The sequence below is a fragment of the Channa argus genome, chromosome 21, assembly GCF_033026475.1.
Source record: "Channa argus isolate prfri chromosome 21, Channa argus male v1.0, whole genome shotgun sequence".
Lineage (NCBI taxonomy): Eukaryota > Metazoa > Chordata > Actinopteri > Anabantiformes > Channidae > Channa > Channa argus.
The window spans coordinates 1,955,742-1,973,736 of record NC_090217.1 but is presented as its reverse complement, the minus strand read 5'-3'; the positions used below and the strand labels follow the sequence as shown (position 1 = coordinate 1,973,736).

General features: G+C 43.2%; 1 protein-coding gene across 4 annotated transcripts in view; it reads right to left on the bottom strand.

The window, feature by feature from the left end:
* The window catches only part of lrp6 (low density lipoprotein receptor-related protein 6), a 44,229-nt gene that overhangs the window by 9,754 nt on the left and 16,480 nt on the right, over nt 1-17,995 (bottom strand). For all 4 annotated transcript variants that reach the window (XM_067490835.1, XM_067490837.1, XM_067490836.1 and 1 more), the window contains exons 6-17: nt 14,769-15,165; nt 13,896-14,067; nt 9,231-9,447; nt 8,723-9,012; nt 8,203-8,429; nt 7,808-7,992; nt 5,672-5,998; nt 4,829-5,031; nt 4,533-4,744; nt 3,503-3,693; nt 257-466; nt 24-149 (exon numbers count right to left, since the gene is read on the bottom strand). In XM_067490835.1, the coding sequence (XP_067346936.1) occupies nt 24-149; nt 257-466; nt 3,503-3,693; nt 4,533-4,744; nt 4,829-5,031; nt 5,672-5,998; nt 7,808-7,992; nt 8,203-8,429; nt 8,723-9,012; nt 9,231-9,447; nt 13,896-14,067; nt 14,769-15,165 (2,757 nt within the window). The remainder of the gene's footprint in view (nt 1-23; nt 150-256; nt 467-3,502; nt 3,694-4,532; nt 4,745-4,828; nt 5,032-5,671; nt 5,999-7,807; nt 7,993-8,202; nt 8,430-8,722; nt 9,013-9,230; nt 9,448-13,895; nt 14,068-14,768; nt 15,166-17,995) is intronic.

Sequence of the window (17,995 nt, the reverse complement as noted above, 5' to 3'; positions counted from 1 at the left end):
TAACAATGTTTTGCAGCTCTCACCTCCACAGGACAGTTCATCTTGCAGCAGCACCAGGTGAACGGGACAAGAGCAGCGGGTTGTCCCGTCTCCCTTCACGATGCAGATGTGAGAACAGCCACCATTATCCCCGGTGCACGGATGTTTAGCTGGAAAATAAAACAAAAAGCTCAGGTGGAGGGTTTTGGTGCAGTTCCTGCATGTAAAAACCAGCTGCAGACAGTGAGAAACCAGGGCTGCAGTTGAACGGACTTACTGTATTCTATCATGTCCAGCTCGTGGACAGCGTGGATGTCGCTCAGGTAGGCGATGCGAGCCTGGATCTTGGTGCGTCCCTCTCGTGTCGTCTTGTCGATACGTTCGATCATCTGCTGCTGTTTGTCGATCCAGTAGAGGTGGTTTCCGAAGACAGTCAGACCGACTGGCTGCAGGATGTTGGAGTCTGCTAACACGGTCCGGTTGGCTCCTGGATTTTTTTTTTTTTTAAAGAGGCACCAGGGAAAAAAAACTAAACAAGGTTGTAGGGCAGAAAACTTCAGGAACAAAGCCAACAAAATGGGGAAGAATCTGAGGGGTGAGGCAAGAGGGGAGGCAGGAGGCAGGAGGAGTGGACAGTGATAAACCAAGATCAGCTACAAGATGATATGGAAGCAATACAACGTGTAAAAATGTTAGATAGCTATGACTCGAGGTGCATTTCCTAGTTGGTGAAGTGAGTAAACTCGGCAGATGTGTTCAGCAACACTTTTCAGTTCTCCTTTCGTGTTTTTGCTCCTTTTTACGGACCACAAGGTCAGTGGTTCGACCCCCGGCCCTGGCTATATGTCGAAGTGTCCCTGGGCAAGACACTGAACCCCTAACAGCCCATTCCCCTCCCCAGCCGTGCAGTGACAGTCCCAAGCCCGGTAGAGATTGGGGAGGGTTGCGTCAGGAAGAGCATCCAGCGTAAAAACTGTGCCAAGTCAACATGCGGACAATGATCCACTGTGGTGACCCTGAACGCAGAGAATAAGCCCAACAACCAAAAACAAAAATGACTAATACTCATGCTGGGTCAAAAGCCAGGGAGGAAAAGTGAGTTTTCAGTTTGGATTTAAAAATAGGCCGTGAAGAGGCCTGTTTAACTTGCAAAGGCAGTGCATTCCACAAATTCGGGCCTGCAACTGCAAATGGCCAAGTCTATGTCCACACTCTTGTGTGGGTTTAGAAATGTGCTGAAGAAAATTAAGAATCCATCAAGCTTAGAAAGTCCTTAGACATTTGTTTGAACAGTTCACATGTACATTAAAATTGCCAACAACAAGGACTCTATCATACTTGGGCAGAATTTCAGACGACAGTTCTCAAAATTAATAAAGTCCTTGTTGTATTTGGGTGGATGATAGATCAACGGACAACACAGGTTGAGAGCGACCCAGTTCAAAAAGGTTACTTCACAGCTGGAAAAAGAACGATAGTGATGGCTGGTTTCAGTTGTATAAAGATTTATATACGGTGGCTATTCCCTCGGTCAGCCGGACATGAGCAGGGAGTTGAAAGAGGCCCCCCGGGCCTCAGACAGAGCCCGAAGGTGCTCCAGATTCACCGAGGAGAACCTTCTGATTCACCAGCCTCCAAACCTGGCGACGGAGGAATTTCCTCTGTGAAGGTAGCACCCAGGCGCGGCGAAGGTGAGCACGTATCTTTGAAAAGAAACGGGCAACTATGATTCTCGTACTCCGCTAAATTCCTGGCCGAAAATCAGAGATCCGGGAGCGTAACATACGGTGATCGTATAGTTCACCAAAGCAGCACATTCACAAACAAAGTCATCAGTGACAGACGTCGAGGCGGATACGCTGGCGCCATCTTGGATGTACAAACAACTTTGATGTGACTTCAGACACTGAGGTTTACCACTATCACAATGTTTTGCTGGAAACTTGAGCCACAGTCGAAATTCTAACAGATGAACAATGGCTGCAGGTTGACTTACTGGGACAAGTCTAACGAGTCGATCGAATACCCCGGAGAGTCACCTGAATCGGAGCTTCGGGTGGAAAAAACTCAAGCAGATCTGAGTTAACATGGTCGATGACACTAATCTATTTAGTTCACGTTAAAACTATTAAAAGGTTTATTAACGAGAATCCTGCATCACAGATTTCCCCATGTGCCATCATACTCGACCGCACCCATTTCTGTCTTTTTTCTATTCGTCTGATTTTTGTGGGTACGTTTCTCTTTATCCAACTCAAGCCTCCAAGCTATCAGGGGCTGTTTTGTTGTACAGATTATTAAACTCCTTGAGGTAAATTTGAGATATTGGACTGTAGATCTGTGTGTTGTATGAGGAGAAGTAGTGACAGAGCTGGTGTGGTGCCCACCTCTCCTACACATGGTTTACATTCCTGTCGGCCTGCGTGGGGCACCAGAGAATCACAGGAATGTGCTGAGCTCAGGCCTCCAAGCCAACTTCCCCTTTAAGCCCCCCCCCCACTTTAGCCTTTAGGAAATGGCCTTTATCTGTTCCCACACAGAGGTAACCCTCCGACAGACCTCCACCCACAGAAAAGACTGAGCTCGAATGTATTGAGAAGCTGAAATGCACTGCAACAAAACGACCTCCCGGCAGTGATTCCTCAGGGATAAGACAGTTGAAATGTTGGTTTTTGTAGAAAACCAGACACAGATGTGATCATTCAGGCCTAAAACCCAAATATTCTTTAGAGCAGCAACATGTTCTCAACTAAGCTGAGTGTGGTGCCTGGCTGCAGGCTGGTTATGAAAGGAAAGGATCTGACTGTTTGTTAGTGATGAGAGAACAAAAATAGGAGTTTACCATCTCATTACCTGTGTTGCCAAGTCTGGAACTTTTCATAGATGTTTAGAGAGGTAATCTCACTTCTTTGGGTTTATTGGTTTTAGCCTTGAAAAAAAATCTTTTGTTTGGTCAGATGATAAACCCGCGTTTCTTCCCCTTTATGGATCCAATTTTAAATATCTGTGTGTGGCAAAAGTATGTGAACCTTTGCAGAAATAACTTTAACTACATGTTTCCAGTAACTCTGCACATCAGGTTGGAGGGATTGTTGCCCATTTCGCCTTCTTGAAAAATTGTTTTGCAACGCAGCCTGGTAAGAATCAACAACGCTTCTTATAAAGTCTTTAAAATCTCCTTTGTTGGAGCAATGACATAAACCTGTGTGGTCATGATCAGATTTTGATAGTGAAGATCCACATTTCTCCCAGACTCACTAGTGTTTTTCATCTCATAACTTCCACTTCAAAAGAAGAGATAATCCCAGAGGTTCAAATAATTTTGCCAAATCATTGGAAAAAAAAATTCAAAATTTATATAATGTATTTTTGTGCCATTTGTTCAGGTATGTAATTTTGGTACTTCTGATCTAGTTCCGGTCATATTTAAGTGGACAGAAGGGAAAAAAAAGCAGCACCCGAAGCAAAGGGCAAATAAATGCTCTTGGAAAGGGTCATTTGAACTATAACCCCTTAGACTCACCGGAGAGGTCGCTGCTCTCAATGCGCCGTAGGTCTGAGTCTACCCAGAACAACTTCCCCACTTCGTTGTCGATGGCGAGGGCCACGGGTTTCCCCAACCCGCTAAAGAACAAAACCTCTCGCTCGGTGCCGTCCAGCGCTGCCCTCTCGATCTTTGGTGAACGATCCAGCAGGTTAGTGAAGTACATGTACCTGCAGGAGAAAAGTCAGTCAGCCCTGACAACATTCTTAGCTCTTCTACATGAAAGATTTCATTGCCTCAGATCGTCTGAGGATGTTTGTTTCTGCTGTGTTTTCCTCTCTGGGCTCTGAAGGAACCAGAACATCTGCAGACTTCATTCCTTAACCACACAATGACCTAAAGATTGGTGCGTGAACCCCAGCGCCAAGGAAACCCTGCAATTATGGTGCCAAACAAGCGACTCTGCACCGCTGAGCTTCAAGAGCTTCATGGGCTCGGGAGAAGAAACAAGGGCAAATTACTGTGCGATTAGAAACAAGAAGCAGACGGCGAGGAGCAGAGATACAAACTAAATGCTACACAAATATGTCTGGATTCCTGAGTTTTAATAAACAATGTAGTTCCTTTTCAGGGCTACGTGCTACATCTAAGGCTCTGTACTGTTTCCTGGAACTGGATTACATCCAAAGCTAGAGAGGAAATCTGGAAAAACAGCAAACAAATCGTCTGATAAAATTGCATGGCGTTTCCCCATTTCCTTTAAGCAGCAGGTTGGCCGAGGCTTTCCTCCCACCACCATTCATACATTTGGTAATTAGGTTTTCTGGTCAAAGGTTGCTAAAATTATAAATTCTATAGAGAGAATTTTACACATCTAGTCATGTTAACTTAAAAACTGAGAAATTCTATTCTGGTAAAAGTAGAAATTCATGGCAGAGCTGCTTTATTGAACTGCGTTAGATAGGTGTAGCTTCTAAAGCGGCCAATAAGTGCATCTTTGGCCAGTCAGTAAAACAACCTCAATTATGTTGGATCTGTATGAAGGAGCTGTGTATGTGTAAATACTGACCCTCGCTCCGGGTTGACAACGATGGCTCTGGGCTTGTCGTGCTCCCCCCTCAGCACAACCCCAACTCTACTGCCGTCTGTGCGGGTGACGTTGATGACATTGGTCACCTCGCTGGTCCAATAGATGAAGCGGCTGTAGATGTCAATGCTCAGGTCATACAGCTGCAGACCCTGAGTGGGTCCAGACAGGGAGCTCGAAACCACAGTCATACTCTGAGAGTAGAGAGGCTGGTGGTCAGGGCGGCGCAGCAAATACAGGTTTTACTTCAATGGTTTAGAAGAAAAAAAAAAACAGACCTGGTTCCCATCCTCCTGGGCTCGCCGGATCACGTTCTGTTTGGAGTCGATCCAGTACAGGTGTTTGTCAAGCGGGTCATAGTCGATGGCTCGGACATTCCTCAGGCTGTGGATGGGCAGGATGATGTCAGGACTCTGCTGCTCATCAATCACCATGCGGTTAATGGCCGTTTTCTGGCTGAAGAGCAGGAATGAGGTCGGAGCTGAAAGACAACAAGTCAGTTAAGGACAAAAATAAATAAATAATAACAGAAGCACGAGAGAATCTAATGTAGGTGCCGGTAACAGCAATGTGCTGCAAAAAACTACTTTGTGGTAACTTTCTCCAGAAATTCTTTCCTAAAATGTCATAATCAATCTTTTTACCATAATCAGAGTGGGGGTTCTGAGAAACCTGGTTTCCTCGGGTAGATTTCTTCTGAGAACACATTTCCCTGCCATTTTTTCACGTACCATGCACGTATCAGCTTTTCACAACGTGTACAGGTCAAAAGGCTGCAGACAAGGAGTGTCCTGAAAAACTAAGGGATCACCTTCCTTCAAATTCTTATAAACAAGTGTGATTTAAACTGAAGCTGACACATAGTTGCTGTAGAAGTCTGCACAAGTTGGTTTCCACTGAGTATTTATAATTTAGACTGAATTCTTCTGAGTCAGTAATACAATTACGGATCTGCTGCGTGCGTGCGTCTCTATATATAGATAGATATAGATATGCATCTATCTGTCTATCTAACTAACTATCTATATAGGCATGTATACAGATTTTACAGTAATAGAAATAGTGATAGAAAGAGAAAGAACACAGAAGAACAAGTTCTCTAGTTGAAGCTACAGTCTCACCACTGCAGGTCTTGTTGTCGTAGTTGAGAGAGAAGTGAGCGGGGCAGCCGCAGACAAAACTGCTGACAGGAACAGCCAGGCAGAGGTGGGAACAGTGCCCGTTGGTAGAGGCGCAGGCGTTCCACCCTCCCTGTCTGGACGAGTGAAACACTAGGATGTCCATGACGTAGTCCAGGTGTCCCTGGATGAGAGTGCGGTTCTGACCGCTTGTCTTGTTAGCTCGCTCGATGCTGCGCTGGCTCCAGTCGGTCCAGTAGATGTAGTCTTGGTACTGGGTGAGGCCGAACGGGTGAGGGAGGTCGTCAGCTATTACCTCACGGTCCTGACCTGAGGAGAAAAAACAGAGCAAAAGTTATGTTAATCAGTAACCTTTGTAAACCATCATGAAAAAAGATTTATCATCGTCAAACACACACAACCAAATTTCTATAAAGCAACTTTATATTTCCATGTAGCTATCATAAGTTTATATATAGCAAATGGACATTGGCATTAACATTGTCAAAGAATGAAAAAATGTACGTTTTATGACCAAAAACAAAAGCAAGCAAAACAAATGTTTGAACAACTTTTGAGTGAGTGACTAAAAATGAATATTAAAATAAACCAATCTTTTCTTCAAAAACAGTTAAACCTATTGTGCCAGAAGCAGCAGCTTGTATCTGAATATTCAAATCAAAAATAAGTGTCAAACAGAGAGTAACAAAATGTTTGAAATAAAAATCAAGGTGTAGCAGAAAGCGAAACTGCTCTTTGCCTGTGCCTCAAACTGAGAGTGACAGTGTTTACTCGAACTGAAGTAACCAGTTTAGTCTGAGAACCAGCCTCCTCAGGTAATCGGAGAACAGCATTTACATGTACTTAAGAAACCTGGTTACTGGAAATCTGTGTATACATGCAGCAGATGTGTAAGCTGATTTCTCTGCCACCTCAGAATTATTTTAGAAGCAGGGCTCAGATTTTAACTGTATAGTGACGCTGCTTCTTGACTTTTTGCTCTTGCTGCATTTCTGTCTTTGCAGAATGGAGACGGAAGAGAGGAAAGAAAGGGGCGAGACACAGTAAAACCAGGTTGTTTCCACTTCCCTACCATTTCACAGGACAGTTAAGAAAATCAGCTTTCCAGAGATAGAAGCCTGTAACCTCATCACGTAATTGCATGTAAATGACTGAGTGTTGTCAAATGTGGCTGTACAGCTGTGTTTCTGTGAGGAACATTTAAGCCGTGTTTTAAATCCTCCAATGTGCTGCAAGGAGACAGATTTTGTTTCTGCAGGACTCTGGACTTTCCTACCATAAAAACAGAAACGGAGCAAGCACATAAGGGGGAACATTTCTTCTGACTCAAACACAGTTCAAGTATGTGCAGAGAGCTACGCACAAACACAGAGCGGCAGTGTGTGGAGGAAACCCTGCAGAGTCTGCTCTATCGTAAATCTGAAACATTTTAACAACCAGTTCTTAGAACGATTAGAAAGCAACAATTATTAGTATTTCAATGCATTTTTTGGCCTTTATTATTCAGCATCCACAGAGCTAAAAGAAAGAAAACTAGGGGCGCTGCAATTTCCCGGCCAACATCTAAAAAACTGCCAGACCACAATGGTGGTCCCACTTGTGATTTAAACTATTTGGTGGCTGGATGGTTTTCTACCTGCATGTCAGTCTCTTCAGCTTGGTTCATTTTCCTGCCACTACATAAATATCACTGATTGTCTTCTGCATTCTAACTGCTGAGAAGCTTCTTCTTGGCATTTTGTCTTGGACAGAAACAGCTGTGATCTAGACTTTTCTTTTCTCACCTGAACTGTAAAGGTTTAATTAAGACACAGATTTGTGGTTGTGACTTGGATAAAGTTCAGATCTAGATTAATTTATGCAGAAATCTAGCTTAATCCAAAAGGTTGACTGATTTTTTCTTTGATGTGATTAAAAGACAGAATTTTAAACATTAACCTTATATCTTGGTTAAATAAGGATAATTGTGTAGAAGATTCTGAACTGAGGTCTTAAGTCTCCCGGACACAGGTGATGTTTTAGTCTTGTTTTACATTAACAACGTAATAATCTGGGTTGTAGAAGCCTTGAGGCCACGACATTTTCTTCTTAAAGCTAAAGTATAAAGTTGACGATTACCAAGCATGTTGGAGGACTCGATAAGTGTGGTGTCCAGGTCAGTCCAGTAGAGACGCCGCTCAGTGTAATCAATGGTGAGTCCATTGGCTCGGCCCACATCGGCCACCAGGGTGATCCGACCAGTCCCGTCCATCGCTGCTCGGTCGATCTTTGGCTTCCCGCCCCACTCAGTCCAGTACATGTACCTGTGAAGAGGGGACGGGTGAACACATGTCAGGTGTAATTTGGTTCCTTAACATGTTTGGCTGAAGCTTAAAGAGCAACTTAACAAAACTCCTCTACAAAAATCAAAACATGGCTTTAACATTCCTGTTAAGGTTTCTAGTGCCTCTGAAAAGCTGAGCTGAATAAAACCACAATGGCAACATCAGACTGTGCTGTGGACTGAATCTCACCCTTCAGCAGGATCGAGAGCAAGCGCTCGTGGACTGTCTAGATCCTTCCAGACCAGGACCTGGCGGTGCTGCCCGTCTAGTTTGGCCACCTCTATACGATTGGTGCCAGTGTCAGCCCAGTACAGGTTCTTCCCCAGCCAGTCTACCGCCATCCCCTCAGGGTAATCTAGACCGAACTCCACCACATGCTCCAGAGCGCTGCCGTTCATGAAGGCCCGACTGATGGTCTGCAGAGGGAGGAAGCGATTAAAGGTCAGATCCCAGAATGAGCAGTTGGGGTTATTTTCAGCAACAATTAATCACACTTGGTCTATGGGGCGTGTTTGCTGGCGCTAGATGGTGACTATTGGACTGAGACAAATTAAATGACAGCGAGTGCACGTCTGTGATGCAAGTCTCATCCTTTTCAAGGAATTAGCTAAGTGGAACGGTGGAAGAAAAAAAATAAAGCAAAGCGAGAGGAGTGCGGCCATTGTCCTTTCTGTTGGCTGAGATCTGTGCAGACAAATCGGAAAACCACCTTCAGAGTAATGTCGGTCCAGTAGATGCGATTGTCTGTGACGTCAAAGTCGAGCGCAGAGGCCTCTTTGACGCCGGTGAGTGGGATGGCCACGTTGTTGCTGTTTGTCTCCAGGGAGATGCGGCGAATGTCAGTGTGGCGAGAGAAGAGCAGGAAGGCCTCAGGGACTATGCAGGTACGCATGTCAGCGATAAGCTCCAGGCCGATGGGACAGCCGCACTGGACGCCCGTAGGCTTGTAGAGGCAGAGGTGACTGCAGCCACCATTGTACTCTGCACACGGGTTTGTACCTGAGGACAGAGGTTGGTAAATATCAGTTCAGTTCTTTTATCTACATATTAAACCAATCACTATTAAAGTGACCCAAACAAACGGTGGTGAAAATACAAATTCTGCATATTATCGCTTATGCTTTATTAAAGAAAATTAAACAACAACTACTTGGACTTTTTGCAGCAGACTTGGACCCAGCTCTGGTCTACAAAGTCATCCAGCATCCTGGACTTACCAAAGGACTTGTGGACATAAGTGGCTTTGAGTCCCATGAGGTCAGGCAGCTGGTCGATAATGAACTCCCTCTCTGCTGTGCGTTTGTGGACGCGTTCAATGCTGCGGCGCTGCCAGTCAGTCCAGTAGATGTAGTCACCTAGTAGCGTGAAGCCGAAGATGTGAGGAAGTTTGTCCTCCACCAGCACCCGTCTACCAGTCCCATCCATGTTCATCACCTGAGAGACAGGAAGACAAACCTGATCAATTCAAACTTCAAACACATTCAAACACTGCCTGAAAGTGGAATAGAATCGTTATAATCAGAATTTCAGAACTATTGAGAAATCGAAAAGAGAGCCATCCGTTAAACTTTGATGAGTCATTAAAACTACACACCACAGTGACACAAATTTACATCAAAACATGTCAGTTTTCAATAAGGATGCAACAACACAAACATAAGACATGAGGCAGAATAGGAAGAAGACCAAAATAAGTTTAACCCTAAAATCTGCCGGGAGCATATCTTCATCCTGATTAACACTTCAACTGTTGTCTTGACACTTCAGTTACATTTCAAGCTTCAAGTGCAGCTTAACAAAAATGAAAACGCATACAAGAACATGCTGGCAGTTTAACCTGCATTATAATTCTATGCCTGAGGATCAGGCCCTACACTGCAGTGGGCACTATGGACCAATCTACAGCAACACAGGAAGCTGCTGGAGAAAAAAGCAGGTTGTGTGACAGACCATTACAGTTTCTGCATTTGTGCTAAGGAAGTTCTGATTTGATGTTGTTTGGGCCTTTATGGATGGGCTGGTTATGTTGTTAAAGATGTGTATTGTAAAAAAGAGGAAAAGGAAATTGTTGGCATCATCCACAATATGCAGCATCTTCCACAAGAAGCATGCAGCCGCCTTAATCCGGGTGAAATAAAACTCACATTCCTCCTATCATGGATTAACAGTGTTCAGATTAAGTGGGATTGTTTGTAGTTCAACTTAGCTGAAAGAAGAAACAGCAAACCAACCTTAATCAGAAGACAATACTTACAATGACAGATCTGACACCCGTTTGAATTTAACAGCACGTGAGGCTAATTCTGGACAAACCAACAAAACCAAACCAAAAACTAAATCACCAAAACTTCAACATCCAGCCTGTTTCTGCTCAGCAGAGTTCATAACTCTGTTCATAACTCAGCAGAGTTATGCTTTCAAAAAAAAAACAAAAAAAAAAAAACCCACACACACACACACACACACACACAAGCCTAAACAAGTGACGATCAGCTGAAACACACACAGAAACACAGATGTCATGGTTCTGTTTCCATGATGCCCAATGTGGTGAATAGGGGTCAGAAAGGTGGACAGGGCTCAGGAGACCTGGCAGCACATTGCAGTGCAGCTAATTGGAAGCAACAGACGAAGCAAACAACAGCAGCAGCACATGGCCACCACATTTCCTGCTTTCTCTCTTCTTTCCTCCTCACAAAAACACTTCTACAAAGCAGGAGGCAGCGGCAGATACAGAGAAGTTATCAGTAAACACCTCCTCTATGAACATACCTGTCAACAGATAAAGTGGTTTAAAGCTCCATCTATACCAACAGTGAACTTTGACCCTGACTTTTTAAAAAATTAGTTAGTAATTGCTGGACATGTTTTGCCATAATCACAATAATCAGTATTGTTTAAAACATTGTTTTCTTATCGGAGTAATTTTACTTGATATTGAACTTAGTAAAACACAAGGTTTTTCGTAGCTGTAGAGCAACAATTTTAGCAAGTGAAAAAGGTAGAGGGGCACACAGGGGGATAGTTGCCTTCACTTGTGCCTCTGGAGATCCACCCAGAACCCAGATGTTAATTCTAATCATCCTGTCATCTGTCCAATCTGCAGGAAAACTAAACAAAACGAACCAATTGGATTTGTTCTTTACATCATCATCGGAGACTTTGGCGTGTTTCTAATAGATGTAGAGGGACTTCACAGCAGAGAATATCTACAGCATACAGCAATATCCATATCTACAGCAAGGCCCGTAATTCAAGATTCAAACCACTTCATGATCCCAAGACGAAATTGTGTTGCCTTGTTACAGCTGCTCTCCACATGAAAAGCAGAACAGAAAGGAAAAACCTTCCACCAAACCAAGACAATAGACAAGTACAAACTACTGATGAATAAGAAAAAAAATCCAGCTAGAGGAGCAAACATAAATGAACTGCATTTTTCTACGTATTGGAACTCAAAGCGCTTAACACTGTTTAAAGATAAATAAGATAAATAGTCAATTATATAGCACTTTTATCCAAAGCGCTGATTCCCATTCACACACCGATGATGGTGGCTGCCATGCAAGGTGCTCACCTGACCCACCGGGAGCAACTTGGGTTCAGTGACCCAAGGACATGTAGCCGGGAGCGGGGATTGAACCACTGACCCTGTGGGCCATGGTCAACTGCCTTACCAACTAAGCTACAGCCACCCTTCTCACTCACACACACACACGGGAGCTGGCCAACGCTTACTGGGAGCAACCAAGTTGGGGTTCAGTGTCTTCCTGAAGGACACTTCGACATGTGACCGGAGGAGCCGATTGAACCAACAAACTGCGAGATTTATGGACGACCGCTCTACCTTCCTGCTCCACAGTCGCCCAATGAAATAAAAGCAATATTATTTGTCCATTTGGACAACTCAGTCCCCCTCCTTATTACAGAAGGGGAATGAGTGGAACAGTTTAATGTCCACTAGGAGAAAGGATCTCCTGTGTTGTTCTGTGGAGAACTTGACTGCGATCGGTCTCTGGCTGAAAGTTCTCCTCTGTGCAGCCAGTACACAGTGGAGTAGGTGGGAGGGAAAGTCCAGGACTGAAGAGTTTGGACAACATTCTCCTCTAATCTGCCCAATCCTCTCACTGATCAATGCAGCGTGGAGCGACGCTATTCGCTGCTAGCAGAACAGCCCTAGTGTGGCCAGCTGCCATCTTTCTAAACATCCTTTGCATGCGCGCGCACACGCACACACACACGAGGAGAACGTGGTGTGTATAAATATAAAATGAAGTTTCCATCTCAGCGCAATGGCCTCAGCCAAAAGGTCTCCGCTGGTTTGGGAGTTGTGACCGCAGTGTGGCGACGGTTTCAGATTCTGGGTCTATTCTAAACAGAGCTGACCGCAGCTGGAGAGCAAGCCGCAATTGGAACCAGATGTGGGATCTTACCACAAAAACCGGGTCCTCCAAGAAACCTGAGGGGAGGAAGGAGGCCTGCGGAGGCCCCCTCAGCTCCCCAAACCTCTCAGTCCAGCAGGGGATACTAGAGAGTGAGACCAGAGCCAACACCGTCACCTCTGATGGTCCTGAGGAGACCAGTCCCACAAAATAAAACAAGGTAACAGTCTTCCCTGGACTGTCAGCACAGATTTCACAGCTTTGACGTAGATTCAAAAGTTTTCTGACTGAAGAGACAGAGGTGCTACTACTGTGACAAACGTTATTAAATATCAAGTGTGACACTTTCCAGAGAAAGTGCAAAGAAAAGCTTTGTCTAAATCACTGAGTATTATTTACCTATGGCAGTGTTTGGGTAGTTATTTTTCATATTACCGTTTATTATATGTTACATTCTAAGGCAATAAATGGTCACTTAGTTATAATGATGCTCTGCAAGAGAAACATAAACTGTGACTATCTACTATACAGTGGCATCATTAAGGCCTAGTTGCTAAAAATGCTTGAAATACCAACTACACTTATTTCAGACATTTCTTAGGCTTCCTGTGACCAATCTAGTTTGTCCACTTGCTCTCAAACAGACTCCAGGACATTCATGTGTCTTACTCACAGCCTGAAGCTAAAAGCTTTACATCTTCCAATACAAACTGTGCAGCTCGGGAGCAGGCAGAGGTAGCTGGTTCAAGTGGGGTTAGGGCTTGGGTCGGGCTAGGCATCATTATTTATTTAATCAGCATCTGCAAAATGTAGGAAATGCTGAGTAAAAGAGGTGCATGTCTATATTATGCTCAGCATATTGTTTTAGTTTGATAATCAGCAGCTGGACACATGTTTTCCAAGCTGGACATATGTATCAAATTCTTTCGGGTTTGTTCTTGTCCTGTTTAGAAGAGTAGAAACAAAACACGAACACTTACTAAGTACTAGCACTCATGTTAAATTATTTCAGCCAACAGCCACAACAAAGACTTTGAGACACCTGTAAAATGTTTCTCTGTTAAACTAATTTAAACTGTGTTTAATGTGTTTGGCTGGCTGTGTGCTTTTATTTTGAAGGCTCAAGAAGGCAGGTCAAGTAAATGCATAGCGAAGGTGCTGCCTCTGACAATATGCTGCAAGAATAAGATGTGATGTGTTTTGTTTCAAACACTTGCTCGTGGTTAAAAAGCTGGTCTGTTCCCTTCCTTAAATTGTGGAAATGGTCAAGTGGATTGTCTATTTTGAAAGCTGACCGGAAGCGTCAGCCTGTCTCCCACTGAGTCTGGTGCACTTTGGCTTCGTGACCAGCCCGGTGGGAGGTCGTGTTCAGAAGTTAACAGTGGCAGTGAGGAGCAGCTGTGAAACCAGCAGGAGTTAAACTTTAAAGAGAAGAACTGTCACTGCACTGTAGGTAAAAACAGACACAGACACACACACAAGCACCAACAAAATTCCAACCTCGATCTTATCCGTCTTGGCGTCTCCCCAGTAGATTTTTCGCTCTTGATAGTCAAGCGCGAGGCCATTGGGCCAGCCCAGGGAGGTGTTCACCATTACCACTCGCTCCATGCCATCCAGATCAGCTCGCTCAATCTTTGGCACCTCACCCCAATCGGTCCAGTACATGTACCTGAACAGACGGAGGAGAAAGTAATCAGTGCCGGTTAGTGGCACAAATTATTGGCACCCACATTATCTTATAAGATCTATCAGCATGAGGAGTGATTACGAAACAACAGCTTCAACTACTAACAAGTAAGGGAATAATGAAAAAAATCTGAGCTGTCCCATTTAAAACGTATAAAAATATTCTGTTTATTATGATGTATTTTAAAAAAGCAGCAATTGCTGAAAAAGTTTTGAGTTTGTTTCTTAAAAACAAAATGGACAAAAATTACATTTATAACTGCATATTTTTTGTTTCATTTTCTGAGAATCCACTAATGGAATAATAAACGACAATCGTTGTAGCTTTAGAGGCAACTAGTGCTGTACAGTTAATCTAACGGCAATCACAGTGTCAGCCTAGAAGATCGTGTATTTAATTAAATATGTTTGTGTTAACATGACAACGTGTACTTTGTCATTATCGAGCCCCCTAATAAAAAAAATTGCTCAGTCTATTCATCAATGGAGAATGAGACATTAATCTCGACCCTCGACTCTAATCTCCAATTAGGGTCGAGTGTCTTCTTACCTCTTACATCTTTATACCATGTCAATGCACATCATTGACTCCAATGCATTTTACTCAGTAATTAAATTAAATCATGGACTAAACAATGCAAATATGCAGTAAATTCATTGAATGAATGAAACTGTTTGACTCACCCTGCAACAGGGTCAAGGACTATGGCTCTAGGCTCGTCCAGGTCTTCAGAGATCAGGATCTTTCGCATGGTACCATTGAGTCGGGTCACCTCAATGCGGTCAGTGCCAGTGTCAGTCCAGTAAAGATTCCGTGCAATCCAGTCTACAGCGATACCATCAGGATGGTTCACCTGAGACGTAACCACAAACTGGGCATCGCTGCCATCCAGTAGGGAACGTCGAATGGCTTTCACTTCGTCATCCGTCCAGTAGATGTAGCCCTCCACTGGGTCGTAGTCGATAGCAATTGCGTGGCGGATGTCATCTACCTGCAGGATGATATCGGTGAAGTCTGGCGTGTCCAGAGAGATTCGCCGAAGGTCTGTTCTTCGAGCCAAGAGCAGCATCTGAGTCGCACCTGCAGAGGAACAGAAAGGTCAGGACTGGTAGACAACAAAGTTCTACTCGAACACTGTTTATTGCTAGACTACAATAACCAGGTATCTAAAGTTAAATCCCAAACTGTCACAGATGTTACGTCCTGAAGTTTTCTCGACAAGTTTCTCTCTACCCCACATACAATGTGAAAATTAAGTCTTTGTTTGAACAATCACACATGGATAAGCCAAAAGCAAAAATGCAGAGGAACGAGATTTGTTTTTCAAGTATTTAAAGATCAGAGTGAGAGTTGCTGAAGATTTAGTGGGAACAGAGACAAACATTTTTCATATGTGCAGAAGCGTTCGTCCTGTGGCTACGCAGTAAAACTAATGGCATCCCAGCCAAACTTTGAGCTGAATAATTGGCAACAAATGATCATTTCTTCAGTTCAATCATCCCATTTTTAATGTACATTTATAATGTAAAGCTGTGCCATCGTATATGTTTTAACAGTTGGGATCAAAAGCTAGCACCCTTGTATTAAATAGTAAACAGTGAAAGCAAATCATTTTTCATCAACATCATATTTATAGGAAGAATGAAAGGAAAGGTGTTAAAGACAGTGGTGAGACCAGCGATGTTGTTCAGCTTAGAGATGAAGGAAAGACATGAGGCAGATGTTGAGGTTCTCTTTGGGAGTGACGAGGATGGACAGGATCAGGAATGAGGACATCAGAGGGACAGATCATGTTAAATGTGTTGGAGATAAAGGCAGAGAGGCCAGATTGACGTGGTTTGGACATGTTCAGAGGAGAAACTGTGAATATATCGGTAGATGGATGCTGAGGTTGGAGCTGCCAGGCAGGAGGTCTAGAGGAAGAGCAAAGAGGAGATTTATGGATGTAGTTATAGAGGACATGAAGTTAGTTGGTGTGAGTGAAGAGGATGCAGAGGACAGAGTTAGATGGAGACACATGATTCGCTGTGGAGACACCTGAAAGGGAACAGCCCAAAGGAAAAGATGATCATATTTATAGCACATTTAGCGAGTACAAATGTTCTTTTATCTTCCAACACAAAAGGTCAAAGAATGTATTTTAAACAGTGTAGGAAAAATAAAAAAATATATCACATTGGTGCAAACATTTGCAAGCCCTTGATAAATTAAAAAGAAACTTTGCTGACTGGAAAAAAATAATTATACTAGCTGAATGTGCATTTATTTTGTGTTCGTGAATAAAAGTGTTTTGCTCTTTTCGAACTTTCAAACATTTGCTCGCCAACTGTTTATCACAACATTATACGTTTTTGAGTAATGTTTCAAAGCTTAGAGATGTTGACAATTCTTTGCCAACTTCCTAGTTCTGGTTTTATTGAAAGCATCTTTACCTTTCTGGGACATGAACGGTTACTGAAATAAAGCCATGTGAGAGATTTAGAATAGATGTGTCCTTACTGGAACTGATCAGAGACATCTGAAAATGTGACCAAAAACGTTGGAGACCAGTGGTTTCTAAGCTTAGCCACAAGATTCATCTTCCTTTTGAAATGTAGTGCAGTACAAGTATTACCACAGCATCAACAGATAAATCCTCTATTTAACTACAACAATGAACTTCAGTAAAGAAGTTGAGTAAATTAACTGCTTTTCACATATGGTAAATTGATTGAAGCTTTTCATTCTCTCAATCAAAATCATTTCTTCAGAGTCTAAACGAGTGTTGATGCTGAACAAAAGCAACTTATTTGGTAACTTTTAACTTCCTAAAATTAACACCGTTTGGTATGTTGGTGGAGGGTTTTGGGGTTTCCAACGAGGAGATACATGGCTGCAGTCAAACAATAAACGTCAACCCTTCAGGTCAGACTGTGGCCATGTTTTCACTCAGAAACTTTGGTTTACAATGCAAAAAAATAAAAAATAAAAAAAAAGCCTTTTACTAAAATAGTTAAGCCCCGACAGTGAAAGGAAGCATTGTCTGCAGGGGGAGCATGTGATCCTGTCTTTCACAAAAGGTACCCCGCCTATACTCTGCAGGCGAAGGTTACCGAACCAAAAAAATGTAAATAAAAGAAGCTCAGGGAGAGAAACGTTAAGGGGCTGCCATTCAAACAGCCAGCCTGGTGATGGAGTGGTGCTACAACAGCAACAGCAGGTCAGACCACAACACCTTAAGCTGCTTCAAGTGTTCTGAGACAACAACGGTGTTGAGATGGAGAGAAGGGAAGCGACCACGTCATTACATTCTTTAAGTCCGAGAAACGGATGAGTGGGGCAGGTCATAGATTCATTTTATCAATTACGTTTTTTGATGGTCATCAATGTAAAAAAAAAAAAAAGCCTCAATCAAAACTAAGATTTCTACTTCCTCTGCTGCCAGCTGTCCCCCCTTCTCTCCACGGCTTGACTTCTGTGCAGCCTTTTCACTGAAAGAAAATCACTGTGTCTGCATAAAAGCTGTAGCATTAGCCTCCTGTTAGCAACAGTCACCGTACCGTATGAGCGTGCACTGTCGCATTTTTAGAGCGTGACTGTGTGTAGGTCACCTGTCTTTTGGAAGCACTCATAGCACAGCATGCAGTTACTGAGGGTAGTTTTTGTTGCATAGCTGTTTTAAACATTATTCTTTACAATGTTAACTATATGTAATAAGAGAGGAGCCTTTCGAGCATTATCTTTTCATAGGGTGGCACATGTGGCACTAGATACTAGTTTAAATAAATCTAATTTGAATCAACTGCATAGCAATAAAGCAAGGCAACACAATTTGGGTAAAAAAAAAAAACTGAAAAATTCACAACTTTTCATCAATCAATAAAATGATGGATCATTTATTGAGCAGCCTCATAGTCGAGCCCTACTCATG